This window comes from Herpailurus yagouaroundi, unplaced genomic scaffold (genome assembly GCF_014898765.1).
Source record: "Herpailurus yagouaroundi ecotype Mexico unplaced genomic scaffold, PumYag 100, whole genome shotgun sequence".
NCBI lineage: Eukaryota > Metazoa > Chordata > Mammalia > Carnivora > Felidae > Herpailurus > Herpailurus yagouaroundi.
This window is the reverse complement of record NW_024412391.1, coordinates 14,288,623-14,313,206: the sequence shown is the minus strand read 5'-3', so window position 1 is coordinate 14,313,206 and position 24,584 is coordinate 14,288,623. Positions and strand designations below refer to the sequence as shown.

The window sequence follows — 24,584 nt, the reverse complement described above, 5'->3', positions numbered from 1 at the left end:
ACACACACACACACACACACACACACACACACACACACACACACACACATCCTGAAAGCTGACCATAGCAGACTTCCATTGGAAATAGGGAATCAGTGAATTACGCATGTGGGATTTCTTTTTAAAGGGAGATATTGATCAGATAAGCTGAAGTAGCTCATGTCTAAATACAGACTCCAGTTGTAAAGCCCTGCAGTGTAGGAAGGTAATAATCACCCACTTATTGGGGGCCATAGCTCAAATATGACCACTGACCCCTAAGGGGTTAATAAATGCAATAGCGTCTGATGCCCACAGTGCATCTATCCCTTGAGATGACTCTGACTTTGACGGCAGGGGGAGAAGGTAAGCAAAGAGAATCCTCGGGGAGGTGGAAACATCTTGAGGTGGCTCTGGTAGGTTTTAGATTTACTTATCAGAAAGCTTCTTACTCCATAAAATAGTCCCATGTGCCCGAGTGCTCATTTCTGTGACAAGGAAAAATCCCCCAAGTTGGACCCTGACCCACCGATTCCTTTACAGTTCTGCATAAAATTTCCTTTCTCTTTTCGTTCTAACCTCTCCTCCCCTGAAAGTCTGCCTGTGGCCCATGCTGACCCCATGGGTTGAACTCTCTTGAGAGCCAGAGAAAGCCTTGCAGCAAGTGAAGGCCGGCCCTCGCACCCTGGCTGTGAGCACAGGCATCGGAAGCGGAAAGAGGGAATGAGGCCCCGTCCACCTCGTTACAAAGTGCTATCTCAGAATGATTCCTGTATTGTCTTTTCCAGTGGGACTGTAGGGACAATGAATGTATACGGAGACCGAGAGAGGGGAAGCCAGAAAACCACAGTCACAACAACCTGGTTAGACAAGACTGTTACTGAAGGGGCTTCATGAGAAGTATCTCGGGCTTGGAAGGACAACCCAACAAATCACACCAAGGATCCCAAGAGTCAAGTGCCAGATTTCTAAGCATCTAAAAAGGGTGGGTACTAAAATAGAGGACAGAGGTCATTGTGTTTTAGGAGTTATGGGTGTATTTGTGGCTTCCAATGCAAACAATCATGAAAGCACTTAACTATCTATGGATCAATGGGAATGATTTGCTAAAAGCAATGCTCATTTTCGTACTCATTTTAATATTTCTGCATGTGCTTGAGATTGTCTGTGCCCAATCGCACCAGGTATCTGAGTGGTCTTTCCCTCATCATAATAAGCTATCCTTCTGATAGGAAACTAATGCCAGTAGCTTGAGCTGTTTTCCCAGGAGAGAGGCATTAAGCCAAGCACACTCTCTGTAGGCCTCGCTGTAACCAACAGTGAGCTGTAGCAACATACCCCTCCTAGGAATTGCTGAGCACAGCCAGCAAAGAGTAGCTCCAACAAGGGATCGGATCCCGGGGGTTGAACCCATGACCTTCTCCTCATTAGCTCAGCTGCTGAGAGCCCTGGGTTCCATCCTCTGATAAGCAGACAGGCTCGTGATACCATGGCCAGAGCTATAGTCCAGCCAAGCAAGAGAATCAGGACCCCACTGGCCCAGCTCTGCAGATGGCCACCATGCTGGGGCTAGCCCAGTAGTCCAAACTGGACCTGTGGGAAATACCAGGGAAGGCTTCCTAGCGTTGGGAATGGTACCAAGCACAGCCTTGTTGGGTGCCGCTTCTCTCCATTTGCACCTTAACTTCAGAGGTCCCCGGTGGCTACCTGTCAAGGGCAAAGAAGCTCATCAATCCCACCTTCCCACCCCCTTCCAGAACGCAGCAGACAGCCCCCGCGCCACGAGGGCTGTAACTGGAGCGGGGCGCGCCGCAATGATTAAGTTTGTGTGTTTTCTGGCGGGCGCCGGGAAGCAGCGGCCCCGCTGGCCAGGCTGAATTATGGGGGAGGTCATTCCCTTGTTAGTGGGAATAAATTCTATTAGCCCCACTCTTGTTGCCGTGCATCTTCCCCTCTTGCTCCTCGGGCTCGTGAGTGAGTCTGGATAATGTTGCCTGCATGCGGGACAAATCAGCCCAACAAATCCCATTATACTTTGGAACACTGACAGAGACACAGTAATGACACCGAGGCCGGGAAAAGATGTGGGCTTTCTTCTCCCGCTGACCCCGTTCCATCCGCGTGGACAGCATGGGGGGCCCAATCCACAGGGGAAAAAAGAATGTAAATGGAGAGGCTGAGTGAAAAACTCTCGTAGTTGTCTTTTCCCCTTCTCTCCACTAAGTTTGTTAGTGAAAAGAAGCAAGCGCCCCGCACGGAGGTGTGGTCATTCCCCTCTGCCTTGCAAAAGCTGAGGGACACCTGAAGGGAACAGCAGGGAGAGTCTGGCTTGGAATGTAGCCTCTCTTTCAAATGCCTTAACTGAGCATTCATAACATGTGCCAGATGCAGGGGAAGACGAACAGGGTACACACCAGGCCTGGGATATGGAACATGACATCTGGGTTAGGCAGAGCCCAAATCTCTCAAAAGCAGATCCTGGTGAAGAAAAAATACAAGTATGAAATCCTAGTAATGTCACTAAGTTACTTCCTGTCCCATCGGGTGGTTATTATAACCAAAGGAGAATATACAGGTGGGGCCGTGGAGGTTTTAAGCGTCTTACAAACACAAAGTGTTCTACGACTCTCATTATTTATTAATGTCTACGTATTTCTCTTTCCTTAGGAGTCTCAACACACTTTATGAAAGGGATATTCTTTTTCTCACCTCCTTTGTGAGATGAGACACATAGTTCAAAGCAAAAAGGAAGCTTCATCACCAGCCCAGTGGTATCTCACGAGCGAGGACTGGCTGAGACCCAGAGGTCCAAATTCTCAGAATCCCAGCCAAGACACCACCCTGTGAGGATGACAGGAGTTGAAGGAAAGGCCCAGAATGCAGATGCGGACCGTGGAGCCTGGCTGGTCTGCGTGCTCACTGAACAAGAGACCCGGATGCCCATTTCGGCTGGGCTACTAACACACCGTATGGGGCACATGTGTGTGCGTGTGTGTGCACGTGAGAGAGATCTTGCCGCATTAGCTGCTCCGCGTAGTGTGTGGGTGGAGGCAGAATGTGTCACAGAAGGAGGGGGAAGAGGGCCCCAGGGGATGAGCACAAGTGAGATAGCAGGACGCAGCAGAGACAGGGATGAAGGCCTCCTCAGGTCTCCTGGCAGCTGTCTTTGTTAAAATTCTGTGTGTGGGACTCCTGGGCCCTGCCATTCTCCCTGCCGACTCGAGAGGTTCCAGAGCATTCTGGGAGGACATGTCCCTTCACCTGGCCCAGCACACCACCCAAGGCTCAGCCACCATCCTGTATCCCAAAGGACCGTGTGTACTTAGCTGGGATATGACTTTGATTGCAAACCCCGCTGGCCAAAAAGAGGAAGGTGGGTGGCCTTCTCACCTGCATACCTGGAACAGAAGCCATGTCAAGGGGAGGGAGGGAAAACTTGATTCTATAAAGTTTGCAATGTGGCAGTTGCAATATGGCAGATTCCCAAATCCCAAATTTGAAGTCTGCAGTACTGGGTCAAAGGGCCCTGAGGGGTGGGTACCTGGACCAATGAGAAAGTAGTGTGATATGAGCTCTCACTGGGTGAGAGTGTGGTGTGCAGTGAGCACGTCTGATGGGCCCAGTGTGTGTGTGTGTGAGATAGAGTGGAGCTGAGGAAGGAGGCATGGGGCAGGCAAGAGGAGGAGTTCCTGGTCTGAGCAGGGACTATGTCTGAGCAGCAAGAGAAAGCTGCCTAGCACCATGAACAACAGGATACACCCCATCCAGCCAGAGCGGCACTTCCTGCTGACTGGGAAAAGAAAACACCCTAAGCAGACTAGCAGAAACCAGCACCCGGAGCCTGGGACGGCCTCCTGACCATGCCGGATGCTCACTCTCATGGACTTTCAGGATCCCAGGCGCCAGACGAACCTGAGTAACCATCCAGGCTGGGATGGGAGGCCAGCCCATGTCCAGGGGCAGGGGGTGACCCTGTCTCCTCCCAGGGCTGCCGTGCCTGCTAAACCAATGCATACACAAGTCAAAGCAAGGGCACCTGTGAACGGGGTTCTCCTTCACTATTCCTCACTGTCAGACATGAAGCGAAGCTTGGGGTTAAAAATCAAAAGCTCAGTCCCTGTGCCTCTGTGAATGTTGTGGGATGGAGCAGGACTGGCGGGTAAACCCCGAGTCATAGAGAGGTGTGGTTTAGCAATGGTTCTCAACCAGGGACTTCTGGAAATGTGAGAGGCTTTTCTAGTTCTTGCAGTGAATGAGGGTCCCGTTGGCACTCAGTGTTCTAGAGCCTGAGATCCCAGGATCATAAATGACCTGCAATGCCCAGACAGTGCCTGCACCATATTGCCCCACACTGGATGCCACTGGCACACCACTGAGCACAAGTGGGGAAAGCACTGGGCTGAGAATTAGGATGTAGGTTCTAGTCCACCAATCATTAAGACCTTGAGGGATCTACTTGACTTTTCTGTTCCTCCAGCTCCTCGACTGGAGGGGATGCCTGCCTTTTCTATTATCCTACTGCACTGTTGGGAGAAGAAAAGGAGGTGATGAACCCCTCTGTAAACTGTCAGGCACAATATGAACTCCTGAGGCAGCCCAGAGGCCACCACTCTCTGTTCCCACTACTGAGATGTGACCGGTGGGAGGCAATGATTCTGGATAATAGCTTCTGCCCTGAGCACCTACATTTTTGTATTGGAAGGTCACTTGAAGTTCAGGTTTTAAGGGGAAGATTAAAAAGCTGATTTTTGCCCCATATGGCCTTATCAGTACTAAAGCTGACATTGCCTGACTCCTATGTCCACTTCTCAATTGGATCCAAACTCAGGGAAGACTTAGTGGCATGAGTAATGACCTGTCCCATGACCACAGCCATTGTTCCCATCACACAGGCCATAATCACCTGCTGAGGCGCAGCTCCCTCCTGGGATCCTGGGCCCCTGGAGACCGATGTCGTTCCATGATTGGCACCCACCAGGAGGGAGCACGTAGCCAAGGGCCTGACAAATGTTTCATCGATTCATTAATTAATTCAAAGGTGGAAGGGCTAGTGTTCCATGAGGTTACCCTAGAAGGCCGAAGAAAGGTTGAGGAGGCATAGGTAGCTTGTTTGGGGGATCTGGGAGGCCAGGCCACTCGGCCCATGTGAACACAAGAGCTTTGGCCCACAACAGCACACTCCCCAGCCTCATTGCCCCACTCTGGGTCAGGAGTGTCAGGGCTCCCAGGAAAGGGCTGGGGACTGTCACCTTGGCCTGCTTAGGGCCGTGGCACATGACAGAAGCCAGAGACAATGGGCTTCTCATGCCAGTCATCTTGTGCTCTGTAGACAGAGGGTTTGGGGAGCCTGGGTGACATGACAGCCTTCAAAAGGGAAAGACAGAGACCATCTCGTGCTGAGTAGCAGAAACAGAGATTACATCATTAGCATTAACCCTCCTGAACGCTCAGAAGCAAAGGGACTCAGGTCGGTCTTCAGTCTGCTGAGTCCCAAGATAGAATGGGACCCCCAGCTGATGCCTCTAGGACCCTCCTTCTGTCTGTGCCCTCCTGAGACCTGTAAAGCAATTTTCAGACAACAGACCATTTGTCTTTGGATACCTCTTCCCATGCAGGCTGGGAAAGCCAGGACACAGGAAAAGAATGGCCTAGAAGGCAAAGGGGGAAGCTGCTTCCATCTCCCACAAGCACCAGAAAACACCTGGGCTGCTTCGCCAGCCTCTACACCCAACACCCACTCAGAGATTCGTGTTTGCGACATGCATTTACATCCCCGTGAGGAGGCCACTCCAAGCCTGCCAGCCCTTATCTCTGATGTGGACTCCGCCACCCTTCCCTGATTCACCTGGAATAAAATCAAAACGATGGGGAGCTCTCTGGGGACCTGCAGACTGAGAACCCTCCTCACATACAACCCTTCCCCCTCTGCTCACCAGGCTGTGGCCCACCACGAATGCCCCATGGAATGGCAGGCTGAGTCACACAGATGTCTTCTTCCCACTCCACCTGGTCTTCCCTGCACACAGGCAAAATACCAGCTGGGACATAATAAGGGGGCCAGAGGCCCCAGGGCTTATATTGCTTCCTGCTCTGAGTTCGGGAGACCTGAGTTCAGGGGAAGGAATGTGGATCCCAAGAAATGGGAAGGGCCGGAAAACCCTGAAGAATACCATGGGATGAGTGGTCTACCTTAGGGAATTAGGAAAACAGGAACACAAAAAAAATGAGTCACTGGTCAAGAGGTACAAATTTCCAGCTATAAAATAAATAAGTCCTGGGGATGTAATGTACTGCATGATTGACTATAGTTGATATGCTGCATTGTATATTTGAAAGTGGCTGAGAGAATAGATCTTAAAAGGTGGCACCACAAGAAAAAAAAAACATGTAACTGTGTGTAGATAACTGGACGTCATGTGGCAATCACTTTGCAATACATACAAATACTCAATTGTCATGTTGTACATCTGAAACCAACATGATGTTGTATGTCAATTATGTCTCAATTGAAAAAATGAACCACTAATCATACCTTTTCAAGCTCTATGGATTGTAATTACGATGAAGCTTAGGGAATCCCTTAGCCTACAAACCACAAGTCTTAAAAGTCAATCTCTTGGGCCTATGCTTCCCTCCACCGTGGTCTTACAAAGGGCAGGCTGCAGGACAGAGGCCATCCGAGATTCCATCCCACCTCGCAGGCCTCAAGGGAATCTTGGACTCACAGGCAAAAGAGAACTCTAGATTCATCTAGTCCATCATTGCCTCAAGGCAGGAAAGGGAGAGAGGAAAGGAACCCAACAGCCACATGAATGGGTGGAGGACAAGCTGGGTTTGCAAGTGGTGTGCCCACGAGGACTCCTCCCTGGGGAGACCCAGGAGCCTGGCCTGGCTGATGGCACGGGGCGCATGTGTGGTCTGAGCTGGGGCCAAATGAATTGTAGCCGAGCACCTGAGGACTGGAGCAAAGTAATCCGAGCGTCGGCCGAATCAAAGGAAACTGATACTTGACATTACAAGCTGGTGTGGCCTTTTATACTGGCTGGGGAGACAGCCCAGCCTGGTGTGGAGTTTCTGGCCTCCTCCTTTCTGCTCTCAGCCCTGAACTTGCCTCGAACTTGAAAGGGCTAATTAAAGCCCAAAGAAAAATCAAAAGCTTGTTATCTGGCTCCATGACTCCCAGCCCTGGCATTAGCTTGTCTTGCAAAGCTGTCGTCCCTCTGTTCTCTCCAAGGCCACCATGCGGTCTCAGGACCCGCAGCTCTGCAGACTTCCATGATGAACTTTGCTTTTTGTATTGTGGCAGGGAGCAAGGGCGGGGCAAACACCTGCCCATGGGCAGCCAGGCTGATCCCTGCAGCTGAGTCTACTCCCAAAAGCATCACCCAAAAAGACAGAATCTGAGCCAGTTTTCTACAGAAAAGCATCTATGGAAAAAATAGCCAACCCATCTGATCTCAAAAGAACTAGCTGTTTGGTAAGCACACCGCATAGACTTGCACTTCCAAACACAGGGTGTGCATACTTGTGTGCATGCTCGTGGGGGTATTTATTGTACGTGTGCACACATGCATGTGTAGGTGTGCATGTGTGTGCATGCATGTGTGCAAGTGTGATTTTCCTCAAGAGGCAAAGGAAATTTTCCTCGAGTGCTGTGTCTGCCATTCCTTCCCAAACTATGTGACTTTGGGCAATTCATTCACCTTGTTGGGCCTCGGAATGAAGGTACAGATCAGAGGGTCTCTAAGGGCCTTCCTTCTCCATGCCGGCTCCCTACTGCGTCTCCCCAGGGAGCTGTGCTTGAGGCTGTAATATACGTACATACAGTACAGCACCTGGCCTTTATAGCCTGCATTTGGGAGAAGTCCATGGCCCCCAGGTCATAAACCTGTCTTGTTTCATTGACTCTATTGAGTGAATCCGCCATTGCCTTAAACCAAAGGCTCCCAAAGATATGCCACCCACTAAGGCTCAGCAGGTACAGTGGAGTCCCCTCCACTCTCTGGCCTGGCCTAAGATTGTCAACTTGTTGCTTCCTTCTCTGGACTCTCTCATTTCCTTTGTGACACTAGGCTTCTCAGGATATCTAAAATAAATGGCATCTTTTAGTTTCAGCCCAACTACCTAGAAAACTCACCAGTGGAAAACAGCATGAGCCTAAATGTTAGGGCACCAAAGGCAAACCTTGCCAAGTCCCTTCCTTCTTCTCCATCTCCCCAACCCCTACCTCAAAGTCCCAGAGCCCGCAAGAACAGCCCCTCCCCTCACAAGCTGCCTGGGTGCCAGCACCCTCTGAGATGGGTTTGGCAAGTAGCCATATTTCATGAAGGGAAACTTAGACTTTTTAAATCAATCAAAATACATTTCACTAATGTGGAATCCCACCAAAGTTGGGCTAGCAGTCAAGAATCACATCCGTGCAAACACATGTTCCACTTGTGTGTGAATTCTCCTTTCTTCTCTCTAGGATAGACTTTTCTCAAACTAGGTTTTTAAGTGAATGAAAAAAAAAAAGGAGGGAGAAGGAGAGGGACACAGGGCATAGAAGATGGTCATAAATCAGACTTCTAAGTCACTGGAACAATGAGAAAAAACTGGATCATTTTAAAGATGAACAGATGTCAAGCCATAGCAAGCTGGATCACGAGTGAGTTAGGTTGGGAGAGGCAGGAGGATGGGTCACCTGTTGCATGTGTCCCTGGAAAGGTCTTCTAAACTAGTCCTTCATACTCCACTTTCTCTGGTTTCCTTCAGCACTTCTGTCACTCAGTAGGGTTCCGAGGCTGCTTGCCATATCTCTTCCACGGAACAGTGCACACAGAAGATGCTTAATACATGCAGTTTTTTTTTTAAAGTTTATTTATTTTGAGAGAGAGAGTGAGCAGGGGAAGGGCAGAGAGAGAGAATCCCAAACAGGCTCTGCACTGTCAGCATGGAGCCTGACATGGGGCTCGATCTCACAAACCATGAGATCATGGCCTGAGCCAAAACCAAGAGTCAGAGACTTAATCGACTGAGCCATCCAGGTGCCCCATAAATGCAGTTTTCTCAGCAAGCTCTGTTTTCACCTCTGTGTTCCCTGGACTCCCACCATACCACTGCTCTCATTTAGCCATTTCCTAAGGAACCTCAAGGGACAAAAACGTGATGCTCCTGAAGCCCTAGATCTATCCCAAGTATAGAATGACTGGCTCCATTACTCCCAGTAATGGTTTTATTCTAAGTTCCCAGTAAAGTGATTTTTGGCATGGTCAGTAAGAAAGATGGATATGTGTCTTATAACACAGGACACAATAATCTTGTCTTAACAATGCCCGGTGTATGTGACATCTGTATGACACAATCCCCACCTATTTCGAGCATGCCCTCCTAGAGCCATGAGCTAATACAGAATAGAGAAAAGCATCAAATAGGAAATCTACCTTGCAGCTCTAGCTCCAGCTCTCATAAGCTCAGCGCCATAGCCATAGCATGTTTGAGCTGGTGCTGATCTGAGTCCAGTGAGACCCAGAGATGTGTTTGTCCCATTGGCAAAATGGGATGGGTGATTCACATCCCATGGAAACCACAGGCTAGTGTCCCCCTGCCACGCCACGCCATCCCAGCCCACAGGCTCTCCCCTGACTCACCGCACTGCTGCAGGGAATGTCCTTCACCTTAAGCCAGGCCAGGTCCAGCGTGCCCTCGCCCCGGTAGCAGGACTGCAGTCGCTCCTTAATGCGATAGTTGATCTGCTTCAAGATGAAGATGCACAGGGCTGACTCATCCAGGGATTTCATTTTCCGTTTCTGGCCCTTGGAGAAGACAGTGAACAGGAGGTCGTCCTCCGGACGGACTCCGAGGGTCCGGGCGAGCACAGCCCCGGCTTTGGATAGGTAGGCGGCCTGCAGCAAGCGGTACTCCACCCCGCCGCGCTCACAGCCAATGGGCACCTCCACGTAGGAGTTGAAGGCGGTGTCCTCTTTGCAAAGCCTCACAAGCTTGGATGTATAGACCTGCTCCTTTGTGGTGGAGCCTGGTGGAGACACCATCTCAGGCTGAAGCGTCAAAAAGTAGACAAAATTGCCACTGCTGAAGCCATAGACATAGTAGATGTCAAAGTCAGGGATGACAGTGAAGGTGTCTGAAGGGATCTTAATCATCGAGGCCACAAACTCATCGTGGAAGACGTAAGCGAACATGCCGTCCGCCTCTGAGTTCTTGGTCAGCTTCCGGCTGGAGATGGTAGGGAAGTACTCTGGCTTCCCATCCACTGCTGTGGCGATGAAGAGCTTGTCATCTAGGTTGCTGTAGGAGACGATCACTCCAAAGACAGAGCCGCTCTCGTTGACTCCAGACAGGTAGTGTTCCTTTTTGTGAAAAGGCTCCCCCAGCTTGAAGAGGTCCTCCAGCCTGAGAAGCTTGCAGATGCCTTGATACAGGCTCCCACAGGCAATCAGCCTATTCTCCTTGTAGTCTATCAGGAGCATCTTGTTGACATTGTTGGTGGTGGTCAGGGGCTCATTGCACGTCTGGACGATGCGGGGTGGGTAACACTTGGGGTTGTCCTCGTCCGGCCCTGTCTGGTGGGTCACCAAGACCTTCAGGTCACTGGAGAGCTTGTAGATCCGGTTGACGGCCCCCAAATAAATGTGCCCTGTCCTCTCGTCCACCACCAAGTGATTGAAACCCTCAGCTGGCTCCCCGCGGAACGTAACAAAAGACCGCTTCTGGGACACTGGGGGTGGCTGCCGGGGGAGCAGAGTGGAGGAGCCCATCCCCACCATCAGGAGATGGGAGAGCAGGCAAGTCCAATTCCACGGCATGGCTTTCATTTCAGAAACGGGTCCTCGCGGCACGGTAGCACTTGGCACAGGGGCCTCCTCGGAGGGCCAGGACTCAGGAGTGGAGGCTCCCTGTGGGGGAAAGGAAGGATGTGATACTGGGTAATAATGGTACAGGGCTTGTGTGGCTGGCCCCTCAAAGCCCTCTGCACATGCTGAGACCAAGAACCGCACTGGAAAAGCTGGAGGCTCTGGGACACGGCCCCCATGCATGTGTGGGTCACCCAGGTCTGGGTGACAGCAGGGCCGGGAGGGCAACTTCAACAATAACAACAATGCTAACAATAATGATAATAGCGCTGATGATGACGATGAAGCACGGCCATTGGCTATCTAGCGCCTGGCTTCATAGCAGTCACTGTCCAGCACCTTCCAGAGACTATCTCATTTCATCTTACAAACCCTTCAGAGTTGGGTATCTTCTACCTTCCCCTCCAGATCCATTTCCCACCCTTCTCTGTGCCTCAGAGGCTAGCCTGTATGGATGCTATATCTGTGGGCTGCCTGCCTTCAGGCCTGGTTAGGTACAGCCAGATGGGAGCATCAGCAGAAGGCTGGCAGGAGGGGGAGGGGACAGGGGATGGGGCTGGGCCTCCACGCTCACCCACAGGTCTCAGTGGTTCCAGGTGTGCCTCTCCATACTGCCTCTCTGTCTCCAGGTGCTGTGAACCACCTCCTGCCTGACCCCACTTAGTCCTAGAGGAGGTAACGGGCCTCACTCTTCCTACCCCCAAATACTGCTCTGCTCTTAGGGAGCCATACCTTTGTGAAGAGCTCCCATATTGACCTTTGCACAAACAACTGAATTTGCACGCACTATCTCCTGCTGGGACCCTGATTCATAGTCCCCTTGAAGTAAGTAGTACTTTTATCCCCGTGTTGCAGCTTAGGGAAGTTATACAACTTGCATAGCTATAAGCAGAAGTGGATTCAAACCTGGGTGTGCAAGTCTACAGTGGGTTCTCATTTTTAATTTTTTTTAAGTTTATTTATTTTGAGAGAGACAGAGACAGCATGAGCAGGGGAGGGGCAGAGAGAGAGGGAATCCCAAGCAGACTCTGCACTGTCAGCACAGAGCCTGACGCGGAGCTCAAACTCACAAAATCGTGAGATCGTGAGCTGAGCTGAAGTCAGACGCTTAACCGACTGAGCCACCCAGGCACCCCCAGTGGATTCTCATTCTTAACTGCTAACCCATCTCAGTTTACCCCAGCCTGGAACAGATGGGGATGTGCACCAGCTACTGTTTATATGCAGCAGAATAGTCCAAACAACCCTTTATTGGGGTCCATTGGTCACAGCCCCAGTCTTCTAGGTCTACACCTATGCAGCAGACACTTCTCCTTCGCACCTCCCCACTGCCAGATAGCGCATGAGGTCAAAACTTTAAAACCACATCCTGGATCCCTTTGCACCACGACAGCAACCAGGTCCTCCGGGTACACTGCCCGGCTCTGAGCCCTGATGTCATTTTAATGAGGCAGATCTTGGCTGCCTCCCATATTGGGGCCTCCTCTGAGAGGTTTTCATTAAAAGGAGAGAACAAATGATTTAAGAAGTGGCCCAATAAATAAATAAATAACTCCCCATGGAACAAAATAGCTCTTGGTCCTAATGGTCTTATTCATTTCTATTCAAGAGGACGGCTTCATATTTCTTCCAGTTTGAGAGAAAGCAGGGCAGGAATGGCCTGCATCTTACTTGGGGGCATCTCAGCTTTGTGGAATTTCTCTCACCCAAATCCTCAATAATGGAGCAGTGGGAAGAGGTAGACGAGGAAGCAAGAGAACACCCCACAGGGAGAGTGCGAGGTTACACAAAGACCAAGAGAAGAAAGAAGAAAGCAAAGACATGACGTCGTCAGCTAAGATCCCAACCAAAGCCACACGTCTTCTCGAGTGAACATCAGAGAGGAGAATGGTTTGCACACCCACAGCCCAGAACAGTCCTGTGAGTCCAGTACCTTCATTCACACCCCCATGTGGGAAATGTCTGCTCAGGGCACACACAGAATTTGCAAAATGCTGCAGGACCCAAGGACAGCTGAGGCTGGGGTCAGGTCCCAGTAGATGCCACCAGAATCTAACTTATTCAGATAGTGAAAGGTTATGTGACGGCAGCTCCCATGAGGAACGCTGACTTCTACCTTAGGGTAAGAGAGCAAGGACAAGGCTGTGGGATGGCATCTGGGCCTGGCCATGAACTAAGGGAGGACACGTGGGGCCAGAAGAGAAGGGGAGGGGTCAGTGTAGCAAAAGTCTGAACATATCAAATGGCATATTCACCAGGGAATGTTTGTCTGGAGAACAGGGTCAGGTAGGAGACAGGGCTAAAAGAGGAGCCCCAAGCCTTGTCAGGACATCCCTGCGAGGGGGAGATAAAACTTCGTGGCATTGAGGAGAGAAACTTAAAGGAAGAGAGCACATGCTCCCAGAGAAGGCGCCCATGCTTCAATTTAGCCTCTGCAGAAGGACTTGACTTTGGGGTTGAGGGCTGTGGGCTCCGTGGGGGCAAGGAGGCCCACCGAGTTCACTGGTGAGTCCAGAGTGCCGGGCTCATGCCCGACGTCCAGCGGAAACTCAAGACTTACTTTCTGACCGGCAGAGAGAGGGGCTGGAAGCCAGGAGGAATGTCAGTATGTGTGGGTCATATGCCGCACCCGGGCCCCATGCACATGCTTGCACACTGACTACCTCACCCAATCAGTACAGCTGTCTGCTCTGCTTGGGGTTGTTCCATCTGCTTTTCAGATGAGGAAACTTAGGGTCTGCAAGAGCATGGGGCTAATAAATGGCAGAGTTGGGGCTGAAACCCAGGTTTGCACCCCTACAAAACCCATACTGTTCCTAGAGACACACAATTCCAGAGTTCAGAATATAGAACACTTGGAAGCCCTTTCTAATCCATGTAAGTCCCTAGACAGAAAAGCCCCAGGACATCACCCAGGAACACCTCCCCACCTGCTCTGTAGGAGGAAGCCTAGCCCCTGGGACCCACAGGGCATAACCTGGCAGATAACATCCATCAGGCGGGCACCACTATTCACCTCTAAAAAGTGATAATGACAGAAAGTGCCTGGCACAGGGCCTTTGGCCTGGCACACGGTATTTTACTTATTAAATGATAGTTGTTCTTCTTGTCGACAAGACGAAATGAGATGAAAAGGGTTAGGATTATGATAACGAGATAGTATGTGATGGCACCATCTCAGTTAGAGTGATGAGGACTCAGGATGGTTCATCTTGAACTGCCTGTGCAAATCCAAACATCAGAGAAGAATCTAGAAGCTTTTCATCTGAAAGAGATAATCCAGTTTAATGATTTCCGATCCCCGATTTTAAAGACAAGGAAGCTGCGATCCAGAGAGGTGAGGTGATTTGTAGAAGGTCACGTAGTGAGTTGAAGGTGGGGATGGCATTGAGCTCAGGTCTCCAGACTCCCAGCCCAGTGCTCTTTCTACCACCTGCAGCCTGTCTTCCAGCTTTGTCTGAACCCACCTCAGCACCTGCTCCCTGGCCTTTGTCTTGGGTACCATATGCCCAGATAACACAGCTCTCAGAACATTACTGGCAACAATGAAATTCCAGCAAGGCTGGTAATCCTCACTCCAGACAGGCAGGTGCCAGTCAGGACTCAGCCACCAACTCTCTGGAGGGAACTTTCAGCAGTTCCCATATTGGAACCTGCCAGGAACCAGGGAAGTGTGCCTGCCACACCCCCTGCCTTACTGTACACACTCATGGGCCCACACGCCAATCAACAGTTCTCTAGTTTGCGAGAAGCGAGGCAAGGAAGCCTGTAATTATGAATTTACTGAGCAGAAAGGTGCCAGGGCTCTCTCTCCATCTTCTATTAGACACTGAAATGGGACACAGTTATGCATCTCAAACACTTATCACCCTCATCTAGGGATAGTGAAATTACTGTGCCTGGAGAGAGGGGAACCCACAGAAAACAATAACATATGATGGGAATAACCAGCCTCCCTTTTTACACACCACGAAAGGACTGATTAGAAAACAAGTAACAGGGAAGTGGAAGAGAGAAGGAACAAGCAAGGGTGCGGGCTCTGGCTTGCCTCACCGGAGACCCTGCTGGGCACCACCACTGCAGGGGTGACCCAAACACAGGGCACCCCCCAAGCTCCAGACCCACAAGTGGGCAGAGCTGCCAGTCCCCTGCTCCCTAGGACTGCCTGAGGCTGCTCTGTCTCCAGGGTGGCTCCATTCCAGGACATCTGTCCTGATAAGTGGTGACCCAACCTAGGAACCCCTGCCCCCAGTGGCACGTCCTACCCACATCATTTCTCTCTCGGTCATCAATTAGCTGCTTTTCAAAGTATTGGAGGGAGCATTCATCCCAACTCTGATTCTTAAAGGCAAGTGATGTGACTGGGTCACCCCAAGATCACCCCAAAGACCTCACTGAACCAGCAGAATGGGTAATGAGTAGAAAGCTGGGGAACAAAAAGGCTCTGGATCAAACCCAAACACACTGCACATTTCCCTTCTTTGAAATCAGATTTTAATTCTGAATGATCTCAGGGGAGATGGGACTCATTTTTAGAAGCTGATCATCATTTTGATTAAAGAAATTGGGGCTGTCTTTGTTTTATGTGGCAAGTGTTGAAGAGCTCAAACTAATTTTCATGAAATAGCACCCTCCTCTCAGATTCCTGAGTAGAAGAGAGGAAAGTTATTACAGACTAGTTTAAAATAGCAATTACTTCACGAAATTACTTTAGAGTTTACAAAATGTTTTCATATACATTACCTTGTTCTGGATTTATTGTTCACTGTTAGGTAGAAGAAGTATTTATAAGTCTGCCTCCTTTATAAATAAGGAAACTGAGGCATGAGCAGATACAAGTCAGGTCTGGGCTGAGGCAACACAAAGTCATGCTGGGGTTTGGAAAGCTCTTCAGTTGTCCACAGGACCTTTGCAATGGGATAACAGAACATTCTGAAGACATATTCTAGGATGATGTTTCAAAAGACCATCTCTACAACATACGTATGCATTGAATGTGGTGTGAATGTATTTCTTCCTGTTAGTCACTGAGATGGTTAATTTTATAGGTCAACTTGGCTGGGCTACGGTACCCAGGTACACAGGAAAACATTATTCTGGATGTCTCTGTGAGGATGTTTTCAGATGAAATTAATATTTAAAAAATTTTTAATGTTTATTTATTTTTGAGAGACAGACAGAGAGCAAACGGGGGAGGGGCAGAGAGAGGGAGACACAGAATCCAAAGCAGACTCCAGGCTCCAGCTGTCATCACAGAGCCCAACTCCAGGCTTGAAACTCACGAACTGTGAGATCATGACCTGAGCTGAAGCCAGACGCCTAACCGACTGAGCCACCCAGGCGTCCCTGTTGATGAAATTAGTATTTAAGTCAGGGGACTTGGGGTGATACACACTCCCCCCTATAAAGTGGGCATCTATTTAGTTGAAGACTGGCCTCTCTGAGCAAGAGGGAATTTTGCCAGCAGATAGCGTTTGGCTTTCTGCTGAGTCTCTAGTCTGTGGGCTTATGTGGCTCTCCTCTGTGTCTCCAGTTTGCAGGTCCACCCCTGTAGATTTTAGACTTGGAGACTCTATAATTGTAGGATTCCTTAAAATCTCTCTCTCTCTCTCTCTCCACACACACACACACACACACACACACACACACATGCACGCACACACAGATTCTGTTTCTTGGAAGAACCTGACTAATGCAGTCATGATCAAAAAGAGTTTTGAAAGACACCGTTAGAGATAGTGGACATCTGTTATTTTGCTCCTATTCACTTACCCCTTAGGGACCCACCTCTTCACCCTCTTTCAGCCCAAAAGCTTCTGGGGGAGTGGTCACCACCCCTGGTTCAAGGGGGAACACATGACTTGGGCCCAAGCCAATCAGCACAGAGCTGCTGGCAGGGGGCAGGGCAGGGCAGGGAGTCTCAGTGATTGGTTCAGGCATGGCTACCTGGTCTGATCAGAATCTCTGAGAGGGGCGCCTGGGTGGCGCAGTCGGTTAAGCGTCCGACTTCAGCCAGGTCACGATCTCGCGGTCCGTGAGTTTGAGCCCCGCGTCAGGCTCTGGGCTGATGGCTCGGAGCCTGGAGCCTGTTTCCGATTCTGTGTCTCCCTCTCTCTCTGCCCCTCCCCTGTTCATGCTCTCTCTCTGTCCCAAAAATAAGTAAATTAAAAAAAAAAAAAAACCGTTGGAGAATCTCTGAGAGATCACGGCCTGAGGGAAAAGTTCTAGGTCTCCATGGATGTGACCTTGGAGAGGTGTGAGCCTGAGAACTCCAGGCACCATCTTATAACCATGGGGGTGAAAGATGGGAAGGGGAGCCTGAAGAGAATGAAGCCAAAGCACGGAGAAGAGCAGAGCTGAGCCACTGGAAACTACTGGATCTCGGGGCCTGGTGACATCACACAGATGTCTAGATCAAGCATGCTGAAGCCAGCTCTATGCTTACACTTTCCAGTTGCATGAGCCAAAATTTCCCTTTTGCACAAGCCAGTGTGGGTTCTGGAATTTGTTAATGAAAGAATCCTAACCCATATACAGAAAAATCCAGCCTTCTAGCCAAAAGACGACAGTGTCTCTTACCACATCCTCTCTAATAGACTATTCTTTCACAGGAAAAGGAAAGCATGCCAAAGATATCTCCATGTCCCACTGGCCACAGAGATAATCTAGAGTTTTGCAAATAGTGGGGCTTTATCTCAGGTAAGATTTGGGTGTGGGAAGGTTTGTGTGCATGTATGTGTGTGCTGACTTTCGTATTCAAACACAATGCTCCTCTCTCTGCTGGGTGTTTGCTTAGAGGGCTGTGCTGGCAGGTCTCTTGGGGTGTTCTCCACCTGGCCATGCCTCTGTGTCTTCTTCATACCCCCCTCACCTAGGATCTCATCTTCAAAGAAGCCAGCTCTGACCCTGGCAATGCATAGGATGCCCCTGTGATATGTTAAAACAGGAATCAGTTCCCACCAGAGGCTCACACTTTACAAATTATGTTGTATTTGCCCATATATGTTGTCCCCTCTCCAAAAATATGAGCTCCTAGAAGTCAGAAATTATGTATTTTTCACCATTATCCTCTCCAGGTCCAAGACTAGAGCCTAATACATGGTAGGTATGTAATCCATGTTTGAGAACACATGAATGAATGGATAAATAAATGAATGCTGAGTGAATGAATGAATGAATGAATGACTACTCCACAGCAGTATGTATGAAGTGGCAGCTGGGATCACCTACAGCTGAAGTTCAAAATGAATCTTGGTGCTGGGCCACTTAGCTCAAACAGTGACCAAACGCAAAATGTTGGGTTTCCCTTGCTCTAATCTAGGGCTTAGAACCACTTATAATACTCAGTTTTATCTGCTTAAAGCATGACTTCAAATGCATCAGGAAAACTACATCTTTTGTACATGATTTACAACGAGAACTCTCAGTCCACCAGCTGGAATATCATAACAAGTTGCCCTGTGTCCACGAACTAGACTTTGAGAACCACCACTTATTCAGCTGAGAAAATTAGCACAGACCCTGTTGAGGAGAAGGAGCTGGGCCTTAAGACAAACTTGCATCGAGGAAAACTTAGACGAGGCAGGAGACATAGTTGCTAGAATCAGCACCCATTCTTTCATTCAGCCAACGAATGTTGATTGAGCATGTACCATGCGAGGCGTTCTGAGCTGGCTGCAAGGGGTACAGACACTCCAAAGCAGAAGACAGTACCCCTGTCCTCAGGTGGCTGAGGGTCTCCTACAGGACCCTCTATCTGTCCCCCTTTGAGGTCATCTCCAGTCACTAGTAAGTGCTGCAGAGCTCCATTGACCAGCCCCTGCTAGGAACCAGGAAACTCATTTCCCTTAGCCTCCTCTACAGTGCCCCACTTTATGTAATTCATCTCTTGTCGAGACAAGGCTGGAGGACAGAAAGCTAATGATCCACCAAAAATGTGTGCTTCTCCACCCATGCGGCTGACTGTGTGAAGTTGTTGGTAAGAGGGGGCCACCAGCCACCTCTCCCAGCCTCTACATTTTCACACAGTATCCAGGTGTGACCCTGTGAATAGTGAAGAATTGTCACGGTTCCACCTCTGCACCAAAGCAGTTAAGAAATAGATATGTCTTCCCTACAGAGCCTTTCACCAGTTGGAAAAAGAGGATTCTGAGGCTCTACAGGATTATGGAGCCTAGAGGTGGAAGGACCCATCCACCAAGGCAGGAAAGAAACCTTTACTGGAACAAGGCTCTGAAATGGTAGATTTCTGTGTGACAGCTGTAGGCACAACCCTGACTAACACAGGCAGAAAGAGCCAGCATATCAGAGCCATGATTCAAACCCCAGCCTGGGTGCTGTAGGGGCTCTGATTCTTGTAGCACATAAGGCTGCCCCTGGCAGGCGGGGGGGGACCCCTTTAAATGCCAGCAGCCCCCTCCTTGTTCCTAAAGCCAGATTTCAAGTATCTGTGCCTAGATGGGTACAAGATGACCATGCCAATGCCTACAAGGAAGAAAAATCTTCATGTTCCTCAGTGGCCCTCCCAAAGTTTGGGAACTAGGGAGACATTATGTGTGTGCAGCTGAGGGCAGGGAGAGGGCTGGGGACACAGCACAGGTCTCCTTTCTATTTAATTCAAGAAACACTAGACATCCATTGATCCAAATTAGCAAAATGGACAAATGCCTTTATTAGATTCCTACTCTAGTTTATAATCTATGTGCTCAGAAGAACATCCTCAGTTAAGTATTTTTGTGTGTGTCTGCTTTTCTCACATTAAACTCTTAGTTTCTCTAAGTGGGAGCCATGAATTGTTATTTTATTTTTCTCAAGAATCATTTACATGTGACATCTGTAGTCTAGTCATGCAATGGCTGTCCCCAAAGCCTGTGATGTGCGTGCAGCATGTGTTCATTGCCCCCCTCCCCATCGCCATCTCAGAAATGAGTGCCACATTCATAAATGGAAAAGTGCCTGAGGGTGTGAATATTGCAGTGCAATCCATTACTACCGCTAGGGGGAAAAATCAAGTCAAAGCAACTGTCGTTCCAAGAGAAGGTCACAGCACTGTCATCGGACAGTCATATGTGCATGCAGGACTCTGAAAGTTCAGCGTGGCCATAACCCAGCAAAAACCAGAATGCAACAATAGCTAGGGCAGGTCAGGAGCCCAGGAGTCAATCCCTCCAGTCTGTTTTCCCTCTGCTCTGCTTCTGTTCTTTTGAACAAGGAGAAATGTGACATTGGTGGTTGGGGGAAGGGCTGGAGGCCCCATCAGGGGCGGGGAAGAGAGAGGAATGGGGAGCCAGGCACAGACCTAGAGTCCCTGTGCCTCCAGGCAACCAGCCCGGGTCCCCAGGAAATTCAGCACCAAGCTCAAGCTGCTCAGGGCTCTCTTAATCCTTACTTCCCAGTTTATTGAAGGGGGCTGGCGAAATGTGATTACCATGGACAGAGCCTTTGGAACCAGCCTGGAAGAAGCCTCTGCAGGAGGGTGAGTCTGTGAGCCGCCCCCATTCAGAGATTAGGTCGTCTCTGGACCCCTGAGGTCCCCATCTATGGTTTCCCCTCCCCCAGGCCTCCTTGTCCTTGGCCTTGAGGGAGCCCCCCAGGGACAAAACCACCTTTCTCTGGCCAAGTCTGCCGTTCCCAGCAGAGCTGAGTGGGAGCTTCAGCGAGCCCAGGCAGCTCAAGATGGAACTCTTATTATTACATCGCAGCAGCCTTTTATATTCCAGGCACTGTGCTCCGGGTGGGGGAGTCGCTAAGCAATGACTCTCTTTACTCCAAGTCTGGCTGTGAGGCTTTAAAAACACAACATTCTCAATAGCAGTCTGGGCTGGGAGGACAGAATCATAAACTTTCCAGTGTCTCATTTAAAGAAACAGGCTGGCCAGGAATTCAGGGTCAGATGCCCCAGCTGGACTTGGCATCAATGTGGTCACTCTCTCCCACCCTAACCCTGGGCCCAGCCCATGAGGAATGCCCTACCCAGGGGGCTGGCTCCCAGTATTCTGAGGATGCCTATTCCCTCTGGATGTATAGAAATGGAGGGACATCATGCAAAGGTGCTCATGACACCCGAAAGCTATAGCAAAAGGGCATTTGCTGTCACTTTTGCCGTTCCAAGATCTGGGTGGACATTCAGATCACAGAGATGGGGCTGGGGGTCCATCACAGGCTGGGGACAGTCAATGCTCCATGCAGCCATTCACATACATGTGGCCTGGGGGGAAGCACATTGAAGGCTTGCTTAGCTGACTGATTTTCATCTGGAGACAAGGCTCACTACAGCTCTTCCAGCCACATTTCCCTCAGCCCTGACATCCCCTCTGCCTGGACTCCCAGTGTGGCAGCAGCAAGCAAAACCGTATCACATGGCTTCACCCCAATGAGCTCCTCCTTTCCATGCCCTCCTCTCCTCTCATGGTCAAGGGAAGAAGCAGGATCTTCTTAGCCCACAGTGGGTCATGGTTAATGTGTCACCCAAAGTCACCCACAAAAGCCTCCTTTCTCTGAGTCACCATGGCGAGGATGCTACAGAAGTCAGGAATGGTAATCCCAACTGGTCACAGTCCTGCTCAGTGGCTGTCCTTCTTTCTTAATGCCTTAGTTTCTCCATCTGTAAAATAGTGTTTCGGGAAATAGGGTGATAAGGCAAGAGAGATCACTAAGTTCCTTCTTGGGCTAAATTTTGAAGTGCGAGTAAGGCATTTAGGCCTCCTGGGATACAGGCCATCACTTGTGTTGGGAAGATTCCACAGATGGCACGTGCCACAGAACCACATAATGGTGCCGATTACAACACCCAGGGTACGGGGTGGGAGGGTGTTGACTGGAAAACAAAAGGCTGGCATTGAAGTTTCTCTCTTGAGGCTCTTTGCATCTTTGCTTAAACTGGCTTTCTAGCGGCCTAAATCTAAATTGTGGAGCGCCTTGGGAGAGCCTGCCACGGTCAGATTGCACTGCCTGCCCTTCAAGAGCGCGGAGCACTCATCTGTCCAGTGGCCCTAAATCACCCGCCTTGAGCCATTTTCTCTCTTGTAATAAGGAAGGCTGGAGCGGGGCGTACTTTGTCAGCTCAGGTCCTGGCCCATCTCACAGAGCCAGGTCCAAGTGAGCAAACTAGCCCTTCAGGGAAGGGCCTTTACTTCCTCTGGCCTCTGGGGATCCCCACCCACAACAGTTGAGTGAAAAGTCAGCAGGAGTCCTCTAGACTCTGAAGCACCCCCCCAACCCCAACCCAAGGGTTTAACTTACATCCGTGACAGAGTGATTTTGCCCATTTCCTTCCCTTTCACTAGTAAGAAAATAAGTGTTAACAAGGAATGAAAACTCCCTTCCTTAGACAAGTGTGAACTCTCTAACTCGACTTTTCTAGCTGAAAAAAGTTAAGAGGTTTGGAAAGGATGCTAAATACAGGGTGCTGGGGGATCCCAGCTGGGAGCCCATTGCTCTCAGATCCTTGGGCCTCAGCATTTCCCCCAGTTAGCACCTGGCTCCCCAAATGTCCCCCCACCGACCCCAGGCCCTGTGACTGCTGCCCGCATCAGGGCCACCGCCCTTCCCGCCCACACAATCTTCATATAAGGAAGCCAGTATTTCCACCAAAGAGTGGCACTGTGAAGGAGCAGCCTATTTGGGGCACATGTGGGCCAAATGACAGCACTTCTGTTGTCATCTAATGTCTAGTAGGAGGGTTCTCTTCCCAGTCCCATCATTGTCCTTCTACCTCCTCCCTTTCTTTTTCAATTCCAGGAAAAATCAGGAAGTGAACAGTTGTCTCCCTTACTGGTCTATATTCATGTAATTAGTGCTATTTAATTCCACGATGAGCCAAAGCTCATAAAATACAAAACATATTTCAGCTGCGTGCCGCAAATCTTGGCAGAAATCTCCCTTGCAGCCGGAAGCTGAACAGAGCTATATTCGCTCCTTAAAAAAAAAAAAAGTGTTCAGAATGATTGCAACAAAGCTCTGGGGCCAGACACCGCTACCTGGAAGTAAGCAAGGAGGTAGCAGAATAGGTCTTATATCTTTAAGTTTGGAAATAATTCTCATCACCATGACAACACTGAATTTTTGAAGTATTTAGTATTGATCAAGTAATGTTAGTATAGTATGCTATTCCTATTAAGATGCTTGTTCTTGGCTCACCTACTGCTTATTCCTGTGTGCTTTACGGTATTGGGTCCCCAACAGTGGGGATTTGTGCCACCAAGTCATACTGTTCCTCCTACCTGCTGGGAACACACCTATGAATCAAATGACTAAGGAGACATGTGTGCTTTCTGGCAACAATTCTAAAGTAATGAACACATTCCCATCTCCCAACTCCTTCTCCCCTGCCTGCCCCACTCTGCTGAGACCTCACCCTACTTCTGTATTTATACCAGAAACATATGAGGCAAGGAGTAGGAAATCTTTACCCCCATCCCACCACCGTTTCACAAGCAAGTCACAGAATGGTGAAGACCCTCAGATGTCATTCTCCAAGGTGTCCATCACCATAAAGTAGCAACAGAACATGGTCCTCAACAAGTCAACCTCTGCCCCAACATCAATGCCAGGCTCTCTTGCCCTCACCCCTGACAGGACTGGTTCCCTCCCAGAGCACCCCTGTGAATTAGTTGTGCCCTTCTCCTCCAGGTGAAAGAATACAGGTGAGGCATATTGGTGGAGGGCCCACGGCAAGGCCAGGCAGAGGAAGATTCATGTTGGATACTGCTGACACCCACTTTCAGGACTTGCTCAGAAGCTGTATCACTGGTAGCACAAGAGGCCAGGAGATGGATCCAAGGTGTGATACAGGGTTGAATCCACTGCAAAACCCAGGAGGCCTTTAAGTAGACTCATAGCTTTTATGAGTCTGTTCTGCACATTGCCCAGTGGACGGAAACATGAAGTGCTCCACAGAGAGGAAAATGCCTGCCAGCTCCACCCACCTCCTCCTCTTACATGGCCTGAGATTCCACCCCCACTACCTCTCATTTGTGTGTAAACCTTGCCTTCCATAAGCTCCTTCATATGAAATAAACACTCATGACTCCAAAAATACATATCCATCCCTATCCAATGATTGTTAATGTCCAGATGGGGACACAGAGACTCAGAGAATATCATTAATTTGCCCAAAGCCATGCTCTTCCTATGTCTACAACTCAAGTCTTCTGACAGATCCAATACTTCTCTGTAAACCACAAAGTCACCCATCAGAGGTCATCACTGACATTTCTATATCAAAAGTAGGAGGGCAGGTGAGTCTAGGAGGCCTCTGACCCATGTGTGGTTGTTAAATGGGAGGGAAGGAAGTCCTTCTAGCCTATTGGAATATAAAAACTGAACTGTTTTAGAGTGTCATCGTCTTGATAGGCCTCGATATCTTGCATGTGAAGGAGAGACGAGACCCCTTTCCTTCATCCCAGGGAAATGACACAAGTGGACAGGGCCTGGGTGGCCAAAGGATGATATGAAATGGCCAAGCAGGGAAGATGACCCAAGTCCATTTATGCATTTGTTCAACAACACTTACTTGGCTCCTACCAGGAACCCAGGTACTAAGAGTACACAATGAGTAAGACAAAAGTCTTTGATGTCAGAGCTTACACTTAACAGGGAGAATACAGACAATGAATAAGAAAACATAATTATTTTCAGATAGTGTTAAGACTTTAAAAAATAGAAGGCATGGCCATTTGATACAGAGTAGCTGTGGGGTAGGGGGCAGAGTCCCCACCTGGAGTGACCAGTGGAGGTCTCTCTGAGGTGATG

General features: G+C 49.5%; 1 protein-coding gene across 1 annotated transcript in view; it reads right to left on the bottom strand.

The window, feature by feature from the left end:
- Window positions 1–24,584, bottom strand: part of PLXNA4 (plexin A4) — a 440,680-nt gene that overhangs the window by 358,103 nt on the left and 57,993 nt on the right. The window contains exon 2 of the mRNA XM_040471931.1: window positions 9,609–10,874. Within this exon, the coding sequence (XP_040327865.1) occupies window positions 9,609–10,793 (1,185 nt within the window). The 5' untranslated portion in view covers window positions 10,794–10,874. The remainder of the gene's footprint in view (window positions 1–9,608; window positions 10,875–24,584) is intronic.